The sequence below is a fragment of the Garra rufa genome, chromosome 6, assembly GCF_049309525.1.
Source record: "Garra rufa chromosome 6, GarRuf1.0, whole genome shotgun sequence".
Taxonomy (NCBI): domain Eukaryota; kingdom Metazoa; phylum Chordata; class Actinopteri; order Cypriniformes; family Cyprinidae; genus Garra; species Garra rufa.
The window spans coordinates 41,102,724-41,124,346 of NC_133366.1; the positions used below are offsets into that span (position 1 = coordinate 41,102,724).

At 35.8% G+C, this 21,623-nt stretch overlaps 1 protein-coding gene across 1 annotated transcript in view; it reads right to left on the minus strand.

Moving 5' to 3' along the window:
- Nucleotides 1-21,623, minus strand: part of tusc3 (tumor suppressor candidate 3) — a 142,253-nt gene that overhangs the window by 69,864 nt on the left and 50,766 nt on the right. Inside the window, exons 2-3 of the mRNA XM_073842762.1 lie at nt 4,404-4,573; nt 383-500 (exon numbers count right to left, since the gene is read on the minus strand). Coding sequence (XP_073698863.1) covers nt 383-500; nt 4,404-4,573 — 288 coding nt within the window. The remainder of the gene's footprint in view (nt 1-382; nt 501-4,403; nt 4,574-21,623) is intronic.

Here is a 21,623-nt window from a genome sequence, read left to right on the forward strand (position 1 = left end):
ATGAGACTGCCCTAATAATTAAAGCTCAGAGTGTGCACTTTAAGCCCATATTCATTGTATAACTGTACGTTGATTATGTTTTGGTCAACAGCTAAAATAATAAAAATTGTGTCAGTGTCCAAATATATATATGGACCTGACTGTATATACCCTAAATAGCACAGAGACCTATTTAGGGTTTTTGACATGGATTTTCACTTTTGAAGTGAATTTAAAACATTTTAATACTTTTAAGGAATCAAGGATAAGCCTGCAAATCTGTAAAACTCCCTGATGTTTCTAGGTTTTGTCTCTGCAGGGCTCTCTGCATGAAGCAAATCGCTAGACAGACCTGACAAATCCATGCGGATGAAAGATAAACACAGAGGAATTTAATGTTTACCTGTTGAAAGACGTCAGCCCCCTCATCATAATCCACCACCGTGAAGAACAGTTTGTTAGAGAAGGCCGAAGAGTATCGCCAGGAGTTAGCCAGCACCTGATATTCCTCATTAGCTTGCCTGTGAAAGAGAGACATTTTCAGAATCAAAAAGACAGGTTACTCATTAGAAGAAAGCTAGCAAACAAAAAGAATCTGACAAGAAGAACTTCATTACAGTAGTGTCATCTCACTGTTACTTATTACAGTGATTGCTGTTTATTCCACACTGGGTGGACAGCACAAAAAGAACGAGGAGAAAAAGAAAGAGACAACGCTGTTAATTAGGTATCTGTCCTTCCGCAGACGCAACAAAGATGTCCAACTGCCAGCTCCTGGAAAACATCACTGTGATGTCCACCATAAATAAATAAACAAACAAATTAAATTTAAACATTGATGATGCTGGATCAAAAGCACTTACATCACTTCAAAGAGCTTATATTTTCCCCCGTATACTCGCACAGACAAAACATTTCTTGTTTCTACGGGTTGCATGATACACCTTCAGTTCACCACCTTCCGTAAAGGCCAAATCCAGATAACCGACACTCACATTTTAGTCAAAACTACATGTATCCAAATCCCTTTTGGATTATGAAATGATAGACATTCTATGTTCATAATTCTAACATTATTCATTGTTCAGAAAACAAATCTAGTCCAAACAGTGCTAAACAAACAAGCATTTACAGATTGAAATCGTCCAGTTTAAATGCATCAATAAACTAAATGCACCCATAAACATCAATAAAGCAGGGCACTCTGCAGGTGGTAAAAACAAGTTTAAATATGCATGATTATACACATTAATGTTTCATGTTATGCTGAGTGTCCTTTTTAAAAAAGCAAAGGCCCGGGCTGACGTTAACTCATCTGTCATTGAGACGTTACCACTGTTAAAAGTGCTTTAGAGAGCAAAGTCCTTTGGGACTATTGTAAAATGGCATTTCACAAACTCCTTTGGGGAAATGACAAAAAGCACAGCACTGACTCGGTATTTAGAACGATTTATTAAAATGAACATTACGAAATAACGGATATTAATAAAAAAAAAAAATGGCACTTCATTTACATGCCGCACTGCATCTTTACCTCAAAGCCCCCTTACGTCAGCAGTGTGAAGCATCCTTAATAGCAGCATATCCTGCTCTCCGCAAATGACATTTAAAACATTTTTTCCCCCATGCTATTTAAGATATTTAAAGACTTTTTACAGCTTTCAATTCTGAAAAGTTAATTTATGACATTTTAAAACTTTTAAGGATGCTTGGACAACATGCAGGCAGTGAGTCAGTGAGGTTGAACGAATTAAGGAAGCCCAACTATGGAAAATATAGCACTTTGCACACCTGAATCAATCCGGAGTATGTTTGATAAGTCCATTATGAACTACAAAAAAAAAAAGGTAGAAATTTGCCGAAACTTCTACCATTACAAAATTTTATTAGTAATTGAGGATAAGGAAGATCAATTGACTCAAACGCTGGTAATAAAATTTGTAATAATGCAAGTTTGAGTAATGTGTTGAATTTTTCAAATTTTATGGAAGCTCGTTCCTGCCACAGGATAAAAAAAAATAATTATGATTTTTTTTTCTCACAATTTATGCCATAATTATGATTTGTTTTCCCCCTCAGAATTGCGAAATATAAACTGGCAATTCTGAGGAAAAAAAAAATCTGAATTATGATATTGTAAGAAAAAAGTCATAATTACCTATTTTTTTATACCATGGTGAAAACAAGATTCATAGACTTCTAAAAGAAAAAAAAAGAAAATATAGCTGCAAGCAGCGATTACCAGGGTTCAAATGTTTTAAGGCATTTAAGCACATATGCAAAAAGACAGTATTTAGTAAGCCTTTTTTTCGCAAATACAGGTAATTTAACAGAGAAATATTATGTTTTCTAACGTTTATGACTGTTATAGCACAGTCTGTGGTCCGATCTCCTTAAAACTTTGCAAGATTGCATGTGCTCACCAGGTTTCTTGAAGTTTTGCATTTTCCTTTGTGCTTTATAGGATTTTGGGTAAATTCAGACACATGCCTTTTCTAAACAACCCCATTCTAGCTTCCCAAAGGGTAAATTCCATTTTTTTTTTCACAATTATTGACCGTTTATAGTCCAGAGAATTGTACTGCAGTGTTTATTTCCAGATTGAGGGGAAAACCTGGGACTAGTCCGCAAAAGTAGGTTTTTTACATATTCACAAACATTTAATGAACGTTTTGATTGACAGCAGTGGTTCTAGTGGCCAATTTCTTTCAAATTTCTTACAAACCTTTGGGGCTGTGAGTTAAACAGGCCCACCGAGCTTTGTTCCGATCGGCCTTCGTTAACCATGTCTAATAGGTGCTTAAACTTCATCAGACAATGGCGGCCATCTAGACACTTGTGGCACTTTGGACCAAGACCGTGCACAGCGATTTTCATGTTGACAGAACAATTGCGTAGGTATAGCCATTTTTATGTTTTTTTTTCCCTCGTATAGTGCCACCAAGTGGCCAAGCTCCACATTTTTTGTTCTGCAACCTCAGACTGAGCTCTTAGATAAGTGTCCTGAGTATGGTGAAGATATCTCTTTCCATTCAGTTGTTATATGCATTTTACTAAAAGTGGCCCTGCCCCTTTCAAACGATTTGGTGTCCCTTTGCGATGGTGAGTCGAAAGTTAGAATTTTTTTGATAATTATTGGTACTTGCTCTCCAGAGAATCTCTCTGCATTGAATTGGTTCTGATCAGGCAAAAAACCTAGGACTAGTTTGCAGAAGTAGGTTTTGCAAAAAATCCAAAATACCCGAAAATTTCGCCGGGCTCACGATCAAATCTGGAGTTTAGGAGTTTAGGAGTTATAAGCGATTTCGTACTTTGGATTGTTGTAGTGCCCCTGTCAGGGAGATTGGGGCGAGCCTTGGTGACATTGTCGGTGGTGTGAGCACTCCCATCACTCCAACATTCGAGTCTCTATGACTTAAAGTTTGGTCTGCACAATCAGTTTTACGTGGAGATTGTTGATCTGTGACCATTTTAACAATAACAATAGGGTTTCAGTGCTACATGCTTGAACCCCTAAAAAACAACACTGATGTCAGGGGTCTTGAGATGCATTTTTAAGTTTTGTTTTACCAGGGTGCTCAAAAAAGGCACAAGGCAGGACACTATGGTTAAAGAAATCTGTCAGAATTAATATGGCTTTAGTGACATTGCTATATAAATTTAAAAAGACAACATTTCAAAGAGGGTTTTACCATGAAAACCATCTAACCACTAAAGATATAGAAAACTAGTCAACTTCTAGTCAAACAGTCACCCTTGTTACCCACAGCTACAGTATTCAGAACAACATGATGTATGTAGAAAAAAAAAAACAATTAATTGGGTGTAAAAAAGACAGAGAGAAAGATTGAGGGCAAATAAGGAGGAAGAAACGAGAATATACATAAACATGCGATTTGAGTAGACAGCAGATAATTAAAAAAGCATTAGGGGTCACATCGTCGCGATAGGGTGACTGGGCGTTTAAAGGTCGATCTGCTTTAAATTAACTTCCTCTATTTTGGTAGCACACATGACTGTTCCAGTCCGTTATCTTTATTCAATGAAGCTGGTAGATGAAGTCTGAGAATTCTGAGTAGGACTAGTGGGAGTGGTTCACTCTCTGAGACTTGATATTCAGCTGAGAAACACGACTGTAAGAGCACGGAGTCATTTTACCCGACGATTGAAGGATAATGAGGGGAGAGATGGATGTGAGGTGAGCGGATGGAGGCTAAGTAGCTGTCGTGGGATAAATAGATGGGAACAATGTCTGGGGTGGGGGCTGCTCAGGAACAGACAGATGTAGAAGGTTTTCCAGTGGTGCTCTAGGGCAGATCAAATCTTTATCCATGACTGTTTACACCTGTTATTATCGTTTTACCTCAGTAAATACAGTATTATACTTGTGGACAGACACTAAAAGATAAATGTGCTTGTCTCACCTGCAGACAGAACATTGTCTCTGGGGTTGCAGTGCGGTGAACATCACAATGACGGAATAGTTCCGGGGTGGAGCCTTGACGAAGCGGCGGAACTTATCCCCGTTCATACGGATCACGGAACGCCGGGAACTCCACTCCATCATTTGCTCCACCTTTTCTGCCAGCATGTTCTATAAGAAATAAGAAACAGATAGGGATATTAAAAAAGAGACTAGTGTAGGATCCGACATTAGGGTTTTTTGCAAACACAACCCTAACCTCTAAGAAAACAACACTGAAAAAAAAAAAAAAAAAAAAAAACATTAGCCATCATAAGCAACTTGTTCTTCATAAAACAAACTAACAGTAACAAAAAAAAGTATCAATAGTGACTTCAGGTCAGGTTAAGAAGCTGAACTCATCTGTAACTGCAAAAGGCAACATCCAATTTCTTTTTGTTTACAGTCTGAAAAAGACATTCTGTAAATGTCACCATAAAGATTGCTTGCTGACGAAAAAACAAAAAAACTGTTGTGGCTAAAGGAAATACCAGGCAGCATCCTATGAGTTCAATACATTGTCAGGGCAGGAATCGTCTAGTGGTTTATATTAGGACAGTTAACCATTTCTAACAGCTCAGGCACCAAACAAATAGCACTTCACACATGAGGTTTGATATTCAGTTGATTTTTAATAGTTTGTTGCAGTGCTGTTATTGCTAATTACAAGTAAAACTTCATATTAAAATTAAATATTAGAAATGGTGCCTTGGCAAGTAACAGGAATAAAATACATTGAAATACTACAATTACTAAAAGCTACACTGCCGCTCAAAAGTTTGTGATCAGTAAGATTTTATGTTTTTTTTCTTTTTCAAGTTCCATTTATTTGATCAAAAATACAGAACAAAAAGTAATATTATGAAATATTATTGCAATTTCATTTTTATATACTTTAAAATATAACTTATTTCTGTGATGCAAAGCTAAATTTTCATCAGCCATTACTCCAGTCTTCAGTGTTACATAATCCTTCCGAAATCATTCTAATATTGAATTATTGCTTTTATTATCAATGTTGGAAATAGTGCTGCATAATTTTTTTTTTGGAATCTGTGATACTTATTTCCGGATTCTTTGATGGAATTTTTTTTTAAAAAGAACAGCATTTATTCAAAATAGAAAGTCTTTAACTATCAGTTTTTATTAATTTAACACATCCTTGCTGAATAAAAGTATTAATTCCTTTCAAAGAGAGAAAGAAAGAAAAAAATACTGATCCCAAACTTTGAACGAGGCGTTTATTGTTACAAAAGTTTTCTATTTTAAATAAATGCTGTTCTTTTTAACAATTTATTTATCAAAGAATTCTGAAAAAAGTATCACAGGTTCCGACACATTTCCAACACTGATTAAAAAAAATAAAAAAATCTGCATATTAGATTGTATTCTGAAGGATCATCTAAATACTGGAGTAATGATGCTTTGCATCACAGGAATAACTTATATCTTAAAGTATATTAAAATAGAAAACCACTATTTTAAATTGCATTAATGTTTTACAATATTACAGTTTTATGTATTTTTAATCAAATAAACGCAGCCTTAATGAGCAGAAAAGTCTAATTTAAAAAGCTTTTTTAGCTTTTATTAGACTTTTGCAAGTTGCCATGCATGATTTGAATAATCATTTTATTTCTCCAGTACTGAAGTCTTTTGAACATTAAAATTGATCAAAAATAAAGGTTCTTTATTGGCATCAATGGTTCCATGAAGAACCTTAAACATTTATGGAATCTTTCAAATGTAGAAAAGGTTTCCTTATAGTCAAAAAAGGTTACTTTAAGAACTAAAAGGTTCTTTGGGGAACCAAAAACAGTTCTTTTATGGCATCACTGCAAACACACCATTTTGGAACCTTTATTTTTGAGAGTCTAGACTAAATGTGAAGCCAGAAAGTAAGCAAGAGATAATATTAAGGGCATCCCAAATAAAAGTGGACCTCAATTTCTACTTCCTTCCATCATTATATTAAGAACAAGGTCAGAGAACAGGTGTGACACTCTTTACTTCTCTCCTTCATAACGCTCTGTTTTCATCCTTGCACACAGAAGTGAAATTCAAAAAAATTAAATTGATCAAAGCTCATTTAGGTTATTTAATGTTTTCATCACATTCCATGAAGTTGTTCACAATAACAAACAATATTACATATTACACACGTTCCACGTAACGGTGAAATTAAATCGCAAGTACCAAGTAACACTAATGAACAACATGCACTTTGTAATTAAATTGTTGCAACCATACAGAAGGTAATGCTATTTTAATGTAATGTTTATTAAGTGCTGAAAGTGTTAAGGCTCAAGATTGTGTACCCAAAAAACTATTTTCATTAGTAATTAAATACTCTGATTTAAGTCTCAAATGAACCAGTAAAATTTTCACACTTTAGCACTGACAGAAGAGACAAACTATCACCTTATTCTAACACAGCCCCAACGCCCTGTTTCTCTCTCGTTCTCATCTTCTCACTCTCTTTTCATCAGCAATTTGTCCTTTTATATATTTCAGTTGCGTTTTTTTCCCTGCCAAAGTTGACAATATGTCAGATGTTTTGGCTCTGGGCACTCGTTTGTTTAAAAGGATGATCAGAGTTTGCGAGTGCATGTAAACTCAAGGGCACGTTGCATTATTTAGCTGTATTTGTTGCGGACTGGACGAGACTGACAGAAAAGAAGCAAGTGATGGCTCTGTCAGCGAGCCCAAATTGAAACATTGTGCGGAGGTCACCCCAGGCTTGACAAGATAGATGTTTGTTAGCATTGGAAAGGAAGCAGGCAAAAAAGTGAGCTTCTTTTCAAGCTTATCCATGCAGTTCAACCTCTTCTTGTGCCCTTTTCTGTTTTGCTGGAATTTGCTACAAAGTAACGCAAGTCATGGTGTGAGGGAAAGGGAGGGGTGATAGAATGCTTGTGTGGGAAAATATAACTTGTAAAACAAATAGAGAAATATACTTTAAAGGCTGTGACACAAGCCCCAGTGATGCAGCAGCCATATCACCCTGTAGCCCAAGACTGGTCGCCCACTGAAGCTAAGCAGGGTTGAGCTTGGTCAGTACCTGGATGGGAGACCTCCTGGGGAAAATAGGTTGCTGCTGGAAGAGGTGCTAGTGAGGCCAGCAGGGGGTGCTCATCCTGAGGTCTGTGTGTGTCCTAGCACCCCAGTATAGTGACGGGGACACTATACTGCCAAAAAGCACCGTCCTTCGGATGAGACGTTAAACCGAGGTCCTGACTCTCTGTGGTCATTAAAATAATCCCAGGATGTCTTTCGAAAAGAGTAGAGGTGTGACCTCGGCATCCTGGCCAAATTTGCCCATTGGCCCCTGTATCAGAATCCCCGTATTCTGATTGGCTTCATCACTCTGTCTCCTCTCCACCAGTAAGCTGGTGTGTGGTGGGCGTTCTGGCGCACTATGGCTGCCGTCGCATCATCCAGGTGGATGCTGCACACTGGTGGTGGATGAGGAGATACCCCTGACACTGTAAAGCGCTTTGAGTGTCTAGAAAAGCGCTATATAAATGTAACGAATTATTAATTATTATTATTAAGCCAAAAAAAAAAAAAAATAGTGGTAACAAAAGCAGACTATCCTGCAGAGTTCTACTTCTAAATCAACACACCTGAATCTGCTACGGTCTTCAGAATTACTGTCTAGAAACTTTTAAGAAAGTGTGTAGGTTGGAGCACAACTCTGCAGGGAATTGGCCCTTGAGGAGCAGGACTGAACACCCCTGACCCAGATCAGTATTTCTCAACCCTGTTCTCGGAGAGACACCAAAAGTACACATTTTGGATGTCTCCGTTATCTGACCAATGAGCCAATGAGTTGAAATGGGTGTTTTTGGTTAGGAAAAGTCCAGGAAAAGACCTAGGCCCTATATAAATCAACCTAATCTCATGACGAAAATGTGTGGGAAATTATTCACAACATACATTTTGTAACATTCGAAGTGAAATGTCCATTGAGTGGCACTAAAAGAGTGTTTGTTTTTTTCCCCTGGAATAGATGAACGTACAGTACATATGGTACATTTCATGTGACGTTGTTTTTGTACATGTCATCACAGCAATCCACCAGTTTAGCAAACACTCTGAAACATACGTCAAAATCTTGCCTTGCCTACTTTTTACAGCAATTGGTTGTCATCCGACGTTTTTTTGCTCAAGATTTGCTTGACGTCAATTAATGCCCACCCTTTTTGATGCTCGCAGCCGCTCTCAATGCATTCCTTGCACTGCTTTCGATCCCATAATGCAAGCATTAAAGCTCAATTTTGGAGACGCTATAACTCTAATGCTAAAGCGAATGTGACGTTAAAACATAACTGCAAGCAAACCGGTTTAGGTTTTTTTTTTTTTTTTAATCTCTCATCTTTTAGCTCTTTCATCATGAGTCATGTTTTTCACGGGATTCGTACCCAGGGATTCTGTACCCAAGGATTCCACAAATCTGTACTCTGTCAAAATGGCTGAAAATCTAAATTTGAATTTTGTACTTAAATATTATGAAAATTAAAATTATATTCAAATTTAAAATGCATAATTTCAGTTGGGGTAAAAAAGGCTTTAGGCTTCTCTCCTAAGGCCACAAGAGGGCACATTGAGCAAAATATTACTAATGCATGTTCATTCAAAATAAAAATAAAATAACATCTGCGAGAGAAAAAAAAAAAAAAAAAAAAAAAAAAAAAAGTACCTCATGTTTAAAAATCAGCATCATGCATGTACGTATGAAAGCCAAACACACAAAGCATTTTTTTCATAAAACATATGAGATTCAGTGATGGGGAAAAAACTATTGAGATGTTTTTTTAAAGTTGAACTTGCATTATTTTACATGCATGTGTCTCTCTTGTGCAAGGCACAAGTGTAACGATGATAGACGTCCCTCTAGAAAATGTGCGAAATAATCCATTCTGTGTGACCGGCTTTGTTTCAGTTTTGCGTAAACAAGATGTTCTCCACAGCAGCGTCACATATAGTGTAGTCTCAGCCTCAGACGTCACACCCACGGAACGTTGGCTAAACGTCTGATGCATATGGTACACTTAACTGGAAACACTTCAGGAATGTCGAAGTCGTCATCTGATTAGTTGAATTTGATCGGATTTCCGGGAGACGCGAGTGTAGCATTTATTTTCGGTCCGCTGGGAAACAAAGCGCAGACTGTTTTACTTGGTGTTTTGCTAAGAGGTGCTTTTGCAGACGGCATTGTTGTTATACACTTTTGCAATGTTCGCGAACAAATTACTGACTTACTGCTTGTTCTCCCTCTTCTTCTTCAAATTTCAATGCTGGTTATTTCAATGGCTGACTTGTTGCACACCAGCCTGTTGTTGTGGGGACATTTCCATGCCCCGAAACGTGACGCTGAACGAAACGAACTGTGATTGGTTGTTTGACATGTTGGTCAAACGGCCTTATGGGCAGGCCTTGGCCAATGAAAGCTGCCATGAATTCCAGACCTTCAGCTGTCAGTCTACACATGCAAGACTACATTTAGTGGCTTTTAATGGATAGGCTAATTGAAACATCATAACGCAACGAAAAATACATTGTCAACGCATCTCGTGCACCACTGATAAGGCTGCCTCATAAAATTTGAATCCAACGTTTCTGCATTAGAATCTGGGTTTTTATTTTAAATTCAATAAATATTCGAAATTCACATTTTTTTTGACAGCCCTAGCGCTCAGTGCCGCTGGAAACGCTACAAGCCAATGCTTTGGGGCATGTCAAAATTACTTCAAAGACCAGGGATTTCAGCTCCACCAGTTTGGCAAACACTCAGAAACATACATCAAAATCCAAAATAGCCTTGCCTACTTTTCACAACGATTGGTTGTTGCCCGGAAATTTTCGCTCAAGATTTGCATAAAGTCGAGGAATGCCCAACCTTTTTGCCACTCTCGGCCACTCTCAATGCTTTCTCCAGCCCGGTTTCAATCCCATAATGCACAGAGCGAGTGTTTAAGCTCAACTTTCATAGGAATTAATTGAAAATGCTCACCAGTGCATTTCCACTACAGCGTCAAATCTGCCCTCGGTGCCGCTGGCAACGCTACAAGCCAATGCTCTGGGCCGTGTCAAATTTAGGGCAGAGCATGCCTCTAAAAAACAATGTTTATACCCTGTTTGCATTTCATCTTTTTCTTTTAAAGGTGATTCGCAAACTGAACACTTTATTGGCGCTATCTAGGTACAACCTAAAATACAAATTGATGAAACGTAGCCTATAGAGACAGCCCTAAATAAGTGATTTCAGCTCAGCAATCCACCAGTTTAGCAAACACTTAGCAACATATGTCAAAATATTGCCTGGCCTATTTTTCAGTGTTTGGTTGTCGCCCTGCGTTTTTTCGCTTGAGATTTGCATAGTCGAGAAATGCCCAAACTTGTTGACGCTCTCAGCCACTTTTAACGCATTCTCCACACCCCTTTCAATCCCATAATGCACTGTGTAATTGTTTAAGCTCAACTTCCATAGGAATGGATTGAAAAGACTCACTCCACTGAGTTCGCTACATGCCAGTGGAAACACATCGTAAATCCAATTCCGTGACGGCTGAGCTACCGAGCATCTTTTTATGTCTGGAAAGCAAAACACATGGAGCTGTAATCACAACTGTGTACGAAAACATTTACAAGTGCTCGCTCTGTTACCGCCTCTAGTGTTAATTTCTGTTGGAATGTGCAGTGATATGCACTTATTGGTACGTTTTTTTGCGTCTTGCGAAAATATCTCCACAGGTATGTTTTTAGCATGAGATCAGGTAGATATAAATGGGGGATAATCCGGGTTTCAACAAATATATGGATCCCAAATGGAAATGCTGATTTAAAAAAAGTATTTCAGCACAAATACTGCTTGTGCTGAGCACACACATACTGATCTGAATGTGTCATTTCCCGTCCTGTCTCTTTTGTGAGCTTGTCAGTCTTCTTTAGGAAAATTAGGAAAAAAGGTGTTTCCACCCACAATGTCCAAACAGCTCAGCTGTCAGTTTAGCTGTCAATCAGACCAGCATTAATGGTTTGCTGTACTGACCACGATGTGAGGGATCAGTCGAGCGTAGAGGAAAAGAGAGGAATGCTGTCCAAGCTACGCAGAATGAAACAGAGCCCTTGTCCTCATGTTCAATTCCTCTAATCTGCTTTCATTCCTTCCTTCATTCTCTTCTTCCTGCTTTTCTTTCCCTTGACCAAAAACTCTACAACAAGAAACAAGTAGCACATCTATGTTTCCCAGAACAGAAATAGCCAACGGTGTCTAGTAGGTGTCTAAAGAATAAATCTCACCATTGAGAGCTTTTATTTTAATCATCTCCTGTCTGGCTTTTTCCAGCTCACCTTCAGCAGGTGCTTTGTTTAGGTAATGTGACGGATGTTGTTGACAGCTCGTCCCTAAGGTGGGCCTTGCTGAAGGAGACAAAGCACACTGTCTATCCTCAGCATTGTTTGCTTATGTGTCTGGAGGAGAATAGGATTCTGTAAAGTACAGACTGTATTCTTCTGAAAAGACTCTTCTGAGGCATATTTTTGGATTGATTATGAGTAAAACTTTATAGTTGGGATCCTTGCAAGCACATATTTCAGAGAGAATTGAGGAATCCAGAAATATACTTTTTATCTGAAATTCAAAGTGATGTGCTGCAGATCTTTCACTGCCCACAACTCCAAAAAAAAAAAAAAAACACCATACCCACAGTGAAGTATTATGGTGGCAGCACCATGCTGTGGGGCCGTTTTCATCTGGAGGTACTGGGCATCTCGTTAAATCACAAAGCACGAATGGATGGTGTAAAATAAAGAGAAATACTGCAAGAGGACTTGTTGCACTTTGCTAAAACATGGCAGAAAGTTCTCTCAGAAATCAGTGCAAATTATTCTGAAGCTACATCAAAACTCAAGGCACTCTTTCAAAACGGAGGTTGGTTGCTTTACATTTTGGTTTACTATGATAAAAGCGGGCAGCTCTTGGTGGAAAATTTTCACCCCTGAAGATATGATATTATGATTTATTCCTGTGATGCAAAGAAGAATTTTTAATACATTTTTTTTAATTTAATTTAATTTAATTTAATTTAATTTAATTTAATTTAATTTAATTTAATTTAATTTAATTTTTAAGGAACCTGTCAGACTACTACACTGCTGTTTAAAAGTTTTGGACAGTATTTTTTATCTTTCCTTTTCAAAAAGAAATTAATACTTTTATTCAGCAAGGTGTTAAATTGATAAAGTGTCAGAAAATATTTCTAAAATTATTATATATTTTTGAAGTATATTAAAATAGAAAACAATTATTCTAAATTGTAATAATATTTCATATTATGACATTTTTTTGTATTTTTGATATAATAAATGCTGCCTTGATAAGCATAACAGACTTCCTTTAAAAACCTAAAAAAATATATATATATATATATATATATATATATATATATATATATATATATATATATATAACAAAACAATACAATAAAATTATAATCAAATGGAAGTCATTAAAAGCGTCAATCAGTGCACTTTGAATAACAGTATCAAACGAATGAATAAAAATACTACAATATCCTTTGTAAACCTGACCTGAAATGATATCACCAGTTCTTTACCCTTATAAAACTCTTCAAGAGATCTTGAACAATAGTTTCTCACCTTGGACACCAATAACAGACAGCAATCCAAGGACACACATACTCTGACAGACATATCGCAAACAATTTCTGAGAACTGAGCATGCTCCTTTTCAAAGAGCTTTTTTTAGCCGACTGAGTTCTAAGAACACAAACCTGCGGAGAAAATTTTCCAACACTCTGTCGGCATTCTGACACAGGACATTTAGAAAAAGCCACTCACGCCACAATAAAGGCCTTGTGTCCTGACAGGTGGTGTTGCCACAGGACCAGACAAGCTACGGGATTACAGCAAGGCTAATTGTTGCTACTGTGACTTCTTCTATAAGCGCTGTCAAGACGGACTGCTGGAGTGAGATAAGGAGGAGACAATGTGGGGTGCAGACTGAGAAGCTGAGAGAAATAATCTTTAACTGTCACTACCTACACCTGACTCTGATATAAGACATTACCCATGATCCTGTTCAGCAGGTAAAGGACATTCACTTTCACAACCACTGACAAAAAAAATAGAGCTTGCTGGAGAAACTTCGGCAATAACGTGTCCATCGGTCTTTTGGGGTCCAACAAATTTAATTTACAACATAAGAAATCGAAGGGATGAAAACTCATCCCTTAAAATCAAAATAATAAATAAAGGTATTTTTGAGGAAATCCAAAAGCTGCATAGAGGGCAATTTAACTGACAAATTTAAGGCCTAGAAAGGTAGAAAGACAGTAAGGCAATTAGTTTACGAGAATACTTTTTGTACCTTTCTGGGCCTTGAACGTGACTGTTGCGAATTGTTGTCTATGCAGGGTCAGAGAGCTTTCGGATTTCATCTAAAATATTTTCATTTTTGTTTGGAATGACATCAGGGTGAGTAATTAATGACAGTAATTAATGAATTTTCCTTTTTGGGTGAACTATCCCTTTAAACCTTGTGCTGTGCTGAAAATCCTGTACCTAATTTGGTGTCTCTGGTCAGTTTTTTAAAAACTTGTAAATATCTCATTATAGTATATTATCTTGGATTCTGTCTTTTTGTCATGTAGCTTTCTTTGAATTAGCACAGATTTTGTCATTCTTTTTGAAACTGACTGGTCATAGGTCTCATTGATCTGAGGTTATATTTCTCACTTTTTGAGTAAAAGTAAAAAAAAAAACTTATGTGTGGATTATTTTGTCAGTGTTCACTCAAAAACTAAGGTGAATAAGCTCAGATCAACGAGGCCTGTGACCAGTCAGTTTCAAATAGAAATGCAAAACCTATGCTAATTGAAAGAAAACAAGTTGATAAAAGCATTGAATCCAATATTTGGTTATTATACGCAATTGTGTATGCTGTCAGTTTTGACTGGGAACTCATCAAGTGCCACAAAGTGGGTAAAAATCCAAAACAAGGACAAAAAAATGTGACCTGTGCTGGCAAAATGAGTCAGAATGCGCACAGTCTAATTTGAGCTACAGGCAAATGAAGTGAAAAATGTCAGTTTCAGTCAAACTCTAGCGATCACAATCCTCCAAATAGTCATTAAACATCTAAAATTATCTTTATTTATACGGTTTCTGAGAGGAGTACCTTTTTCTCTGCTCACTTCTGGACAACTGCTACAGCTTCTCGCCATACATTGTAGGTCTACTTTTGCAAAGCGCAACAAATGTCTGTTTTCCGTTGTTTTTTCATGGGCATAGTCTCTGAACTTTTGATCACCTCTTTTATGTTTAGATACCACGAATAGTGTACCTTGTAGTTTATATTTAGAAAAGCGAGTGCAACGCAACTTTTTATATAACAGACTGTCATTGGACTCCTTGTCTTTAGTAACTTCATCATCCGATCCTTCATCTCTGGATGTGAAATCGTTTAAGGCACTGACATTACCAAGATTGAGCAGATTGAAACAAGTAAGATTGCTTAAGTGAGCAGCTACTTCAGACTACGTTGTTGCACTCTGAAATCTTACAATATTAAAAATAAATGAATAAATAAAACTTTGCGTACCGTAGTTTACACAGGACTGGTGGGGAATGTGCATTAATACACCTTTAGTATATATGATACATGGTTTATTTTGATATGTTAACTGTTTTTGTGGTGTCCAGAGAAAGCACCCCTGCAGCATGTTCTTATAACTTGCTGCAATAAATCACTATTTTTCTGCACTCAAGTTAATTTTGCCAATATATTTTCAGAGATGATAGACAAGATGTTATAGATGATTTAAAATGACATAATGATCTCTGATTTATAATAAACAAAGAACATTTCGAGCTAATAGGCTCAGACCAAGAGTCTGTTAAGCTTAAAACGTCACCTTGTGTGAAAAAGCTTTGCATTTTTGGAGCATTTAGTGTTGTGATGTGCATGCTTTGGTTCTGTTTTTGCTAATAAAGAAAAAAGAAGAAATAAATTCACAGGCCCTCGTTGGTTACACAAAATATTTGTTTTCGACCTGACTTTTTATGTCTGCATCTGCATGTCTGTGTGTCAAGTATTCACTGTTTTGGTTCATTTTTGTTACGCATTTCAAAGAGCAGTTCTTGGAGACAGAGAAGACAGAAAGCGCACCCTGTTTGTTTTCTTTATTTTACAAAAGCACAAAATGTTGTTGTTATTATGAGTGCATGCAAATAAAAGTAGACTCTTTACCGATTCTAATGATGTATTGCTCTTATCTGTACTATCAAAAATTACAAAGTACTTCAAGTTCCTTTTGTGGTTATCAGGAAAAATGCCACAAAACGTGCCAGCGTGTATGTCGACCCCAGAGGGTTAAACCAGTGAAAACGCATTACAATGAAAAAAATGCAGAATAATTATATTACTGAATGAAAACCTAATTTTGACAAAAAATTCCTGAAAATGTCTCAGCGCGACATCCGAAGAGTTTTCCCAGATCGTATCACATATGATTTTTAAACCCATGCTGATGAAAATGAAACATTTGACTAAAACGCTGACTGACATTTGCAAAGCACGTGCATAAGATCCAATCTTCCTATAAAGTACATTATTACAAAATATGTATTGGCGAGATTCACACAAACATAATCTGTTATGTCTTACATGAACTTAAGTCTTAATATAAATTTGTCTCAATGTTAATCAAACATTAAAAGATGGAATCACTCACTGCTCTTGATTAAACTACTGTTTATTTGCATCTTTGTTTTTATTTTTTAATAACAAAAATAAAATAAAAACTATATTGTGATTAATAATATACTAATTATTATTAAGAAAAGAACTGGAGAAAAATATGCAATGTTGCTTGGTGATTTTGCTTTGGAATCTTACGAAAACTTTAATTTTTTTATTTTTCGAAAAAAATTAAAATAAAAACTCTGCTGGCTCTATCGCCTTCAAATAGCTGTAGCTCAGTCATATATGTGACCCAGGACCACAGTCATAAGGGTAAATTTTTTGCAATTGAGATTTATACATCACCTGATTGCTGAATAAATAGTTTTCCATAAATGTATTGTTTGTTAGAATAGGACAATATTCGACTGTGATGCAACAATTTGAAAATCTGAAATCTGAGGGTGCAAAAAAATCTAAATATTGAGAATATCCTCTTTAAAGCTGTCCGAATTAAGCTCTTAGCTATGCATATTACTAATCAAAAAATAAGTTTTGATATATTTACGGTAGAAAAATTACTAAATATCTTCATGGAACATTAATTTTATTCAATATCCTAATGATTTTTGGCGATAATTTTGATGAATACTATGTATTTTTGGCTATTGCTACAAATACATCCATGCTACTTAAGACTGGTTTTGTGGTCCAGGGTCACATATCATTTTGAAGGTATTTTAATAGAGAATATGAAAATAAAAATATTTTTTGAAAATTTGCTCATTCCGACTCATTTTGCCAGCAAGGGTCATAAATTACCTTTAAAAATTATATATATATAAAAAAAAAGGCTGAGGTGTTCAATGCACAGTAGCATAAACACTAGGCGAATACACAAAGAAGATGCTACTTCATGTGGAAATAAAAAAGGAAACAATTCAGTCATTGTTGGCTAATTCACATTTTAAAATAACAATTAAATAAAGTTAAAGTCAAATAAATTAAGAGTCCAATTTGACCTGGTCATTTATTGACTATTTCTGTGAGATTCATTCTCCTGCATTACCGAAAAAACTCCTTTAAATGTAACCATTTCCCCTCTCTGCTTCTCTAACTTTATTTCTTTGCTAAATAACTCCTCTTTCCTGTCTTTCTCTCTCTCTCTCTGTAGCTCTAGTAGTTTTGTTCAGAGGCCACATACTGCGCTGGGACATCTGTATCCCCGCTGTCATCGAACGAGACCGAGTCTGTCTCATTAATCTCTCTCTCTATTCACAACACTTACCGTCTGCTTTTTTAACCCTCCACACACACTCTTAGCATGGCATCCATCGCTCCCCAATGCCGCACACACATCCAATACATAATCATCACCTCAGCTCCACAAGACACGACTCAAAATGTGATTCGTGGTGGTGGTGGTATCAGAATGTGGCCTCATGAATATGCAGCAGATGTAGAACGAACCTGGTGCGAGAGTTTGCCGGGACAGTGGGAAGAGATCTACATTGAATATCAATGAAGGACCCCTTTTATGGGAGCATTTGTTGGAGTTTTGTATAAGTTTTTCCAGATGTTTTACGATGGTCTCAATTTTGGTGATGGATCCTGATCATGAAGTATCTAAATTTAGAAAATGAAGGCCACTGAAGACTAGCGGTGATGAAAGAGTGGTGCTTGAGAACCGGAGGCCATTTCCCTTCTCTTTTGTTTCCGAGGCATGAACGGAGGGAATGAAAAGAGCCTGATCATGGCTTTAGAATTCCCTAGTGAATGAGGGCATTTTCGCATTGGCATGGAATGGGTCCACACATGCTTAGAGAGCACACACACGCAAGAAACGATGAGGAGAAATGCAATAAGGAAAGAGGAGTAAGACCCCATTCCATTTTGACCAAACTAGTGTGACTGAAGATCAAATCTGTGCGGTTACAAACACACAGGCACACTTTTTCCAAAAGGGTTTGTGGTAGGGTCAAAGGCTAAATGAAACATTTCAACATGTCGCCTTTCCAGAGAGAGCACAACCCCATTTCATCCCTCTTTCATTTCTTTCACATGGGAAAAGGGAAAGGAAAAAAAGCACCTTGGACCTCTCTCTCTACTGGTGAGATGGTGTCACAAGGATGGAGGACACAACACCTGACTTTACATCTTCACTGTCCATCAATACGCACCGCCAAAAACATCAGTTAAAGCAGACTATGGTTGGAACAATTGATTTAAAAATAATGTTCTCTGATTAATAAATAACGGTTTGAGCTAACAGGCTCTTTGTCAGACCAAGACTCTGTTAGCTTGAAACGTCACCTTGTGTGAAGTCCAATTTTAAATAGTTTGGCATTTTTTTGGAGTTTATGGTGTGCCGACTTTTGTTTGTTTTTCATTATTTTTTGTCGAGCACCCAATTTGGAGCATTTAGTGTTGTAATGTGCATGCTTTGGTTCTGTTTTTGCTAATAAAGAAAAAGAAGAAAGGAATTCACAGGCTCTTGTTGGTTAGACAAAATATTTGTTTTCCATATGACTTTTTTATGTCTGCATCTGCATGTCTGTGTGTCAAGTATTCACTGTTTCGGTTCATTTTTATTACGCATTTCAGAGAGCAGTTTGCGGAGACCGAGAAGACAGAAAGCGCACCCGGTTTTCTTTATTTTACAAAAGCACAAAATTGTGTTGCTATTATGAGTGCATGCAAATAAAAGTAGACCCTTTACAGATTCTAATGATGTATTGCTCTTATCTGTACTATCCTAAGTTCTTTTAGGGGTTATCAGGAAAAATGTTTGTCGACCCCAGAGGGTTACACCAATGAAAAAATGCAGAATAATTATATTACTGTTAATATTAAGTTCTATCACATTCTGTAAACATTACTTTACATAACTTTATACTTTATGCACAAAGGAATGTCCATCAACAAAGAACTAAAATATTTGTTATTCATTCAATATAGGTTTGAAAAAATGAAACGAAACCTTTTATTCTATAAAACACAAGTGATGATTTTTATATGAACAGTAACTAAAATAAAATAATTAAATTAAATTATTAATACAATTATTGTTCAAAAGTTTGGGGTTGCAAAAAAGACTGCTTTTATTTGATTAGATACATTAAAAACAGTAATACTGTGAGATATTATTACAATTTAAAATAACTTATATAGTTTAATATATTGTCATTTTAATTTATTTTTGTGATGGCAAAGCTAACTTTTCAGAAGTCATTACTCCGGTCTTTAGTGTTACACGATCCTTCAGCAATCATTTAGTATGTTTATTTTTAATAAAGTTGGTTAAAAAAAAATGTTTCGATACATTTTCCCCAAGATTATTTGTTCATTACTGACACTTTTGATCAATTTGATTATTTAATCCTTGATAAATAAAAATATAAATTTTGATTAAAGTATTAAATTTTAAACATCGATTTTACTAACCCGAAACCTAAAAGGCAAAGTACATTAAAAAATCCAATATTAATGTTTACATTTTAAATTTGCAAGTGAAACCCCATCATTCATAGTAGTATAAATGCAAGCACCAGTGGAACAACATATTTTTATAAATGACCCATCTATAAACAATGAGGAAAGTTATATTTAAAGTTGTTATAATATTGATGAGTGCTACTGAATTGAATAACACAAACTACTCAGTGTAGTCATTACATAAATTATTTAGTTATTTTCCTTTAAGGAAATAAACACGTTACGGTGTTAACTGAATATCATCATACACTACTATGTTCAAAGTTTTTGAATAGTAAAATTTTTATGTTTTCAAAAGAAGTCTCTTTTGCTCATCAAGCATGCATTTAGTTGTGCTAAAATACAACAAAAGCAGTAACATTGTGAAGCATTTTTATTATTTAAAGTAACTGCTTTCTATTTAAATATTTTTTAAATGTAATTTATTCCTGTGATCAAATCTACATTTTCAGCATCATCACTCCAGTCTTTACCATCACATGATCCTTCAGAAATTATTATAATATGCCGTTTTGCTGTTTAAGAAATATTTATTTTTATTATTATTATCAATAGCAGGTTAGTAATTTTTTTTCAAGATTCTTTGAGGAATACAAAGATCCAAAAATCTGCATTTATCTGAAATAAAAAGCTTTTGTAACATTATACACTATACCAATTAAAAGCACGGAGTCAACTTTTCTTTTTCTTTTTTTGAGAAAATTAATATTTTTATTTAGTAAGGATGCTTGAAATGATCAAAAATTACATTTATATTGTTACAAAAGATTTCTATTTCATATAAATGCTGTTACTGTGAACTTTCTATTCATCAAACCTGGGAAAAAGTTGTTGAAAGTTGTTTTCAACATAAATATTTTTTGAGCAGCAAATCAGAATATTAGAATGATTTCTGAAGAATCATGTGACTGGAGTAATGATGCTAAAAAATCAGCTTTGAAATCACAGAAATAAATGACATTTTTAAATATTTTCAAATAGAAAACAGCTTTTTTAAAAGTAAAAATATTTTCAAATTTTACTGTTTTTGCTGTATTTTGGATCAAATAAATGCAAGCTTTGTGAGCAGAAGAGACTTACAAATTTTAAAAATCTTACTGTTCAAAAAACTTTTGACTGGTAGTGTAACTTACTGTAAAATTTATAGTCTTTTCAAAATTACTTCATTTTGTAACATTATTGTATAGCATCCATTAGGTAGTCTTTACATGAAACACGTCTGAGGGAAAGCATTGGGCAAAACGTGGAATACCCAATTGATCAAAGAAATAATTGACAGATCAACAAATTGCCCAAACAACTGTTAGTGGCAGCCCTAGAGTAGACATTAGCAAGTTCTCTCCAAACTGTTTTCATGAAAATGAGGAAATGTAAATGAGTCGTTTCATCCATCTTGTGGGGTGTAAATGGGCATCTAGTTTTGTTCTCTGAAAACTTTCATTGCATAAGAACTTGTGTAATGACTAACATGTAGTGGCTGCAGTGCTTCTCAGATTAATGGTGTGCGTGTGGTAATTGATATGCCAACTCCAGCTCCACCTGTTAAATAAAAATATAAATAAATAAACAGCAGGGTGTCTAGAATCAATGGATGTCTTACTTTAGATCACTCCGTTAACAGATGTGGCTGTGAAATGTTTAATCTATCTCTGTTGATTTCGCTTTCTTATCTAACTGCTTCTGCAGGTTTTACTTTGTTGGTAAAACTTTTTATTCCCTCTTATATAAACAGACAATCACTTTATTCTCCTACAATCAGGACACCAGATAAAATTAATTCCTTGGGAGCCAATGGCTCTGAAAATTAAACGTTTAGAAGACAAATGACTTTTTTTCACCACTAAATTGCATAATCAAAATAGTCCAGATTGCGTCTGAATTTAGATGCTTTTTCCGACCTCCACCCGTGTTCATGTTACATTTTCTTTAAATTATGAAGAATCGCCATAATGATCCACCTGGAAATCTATCACATTTTTT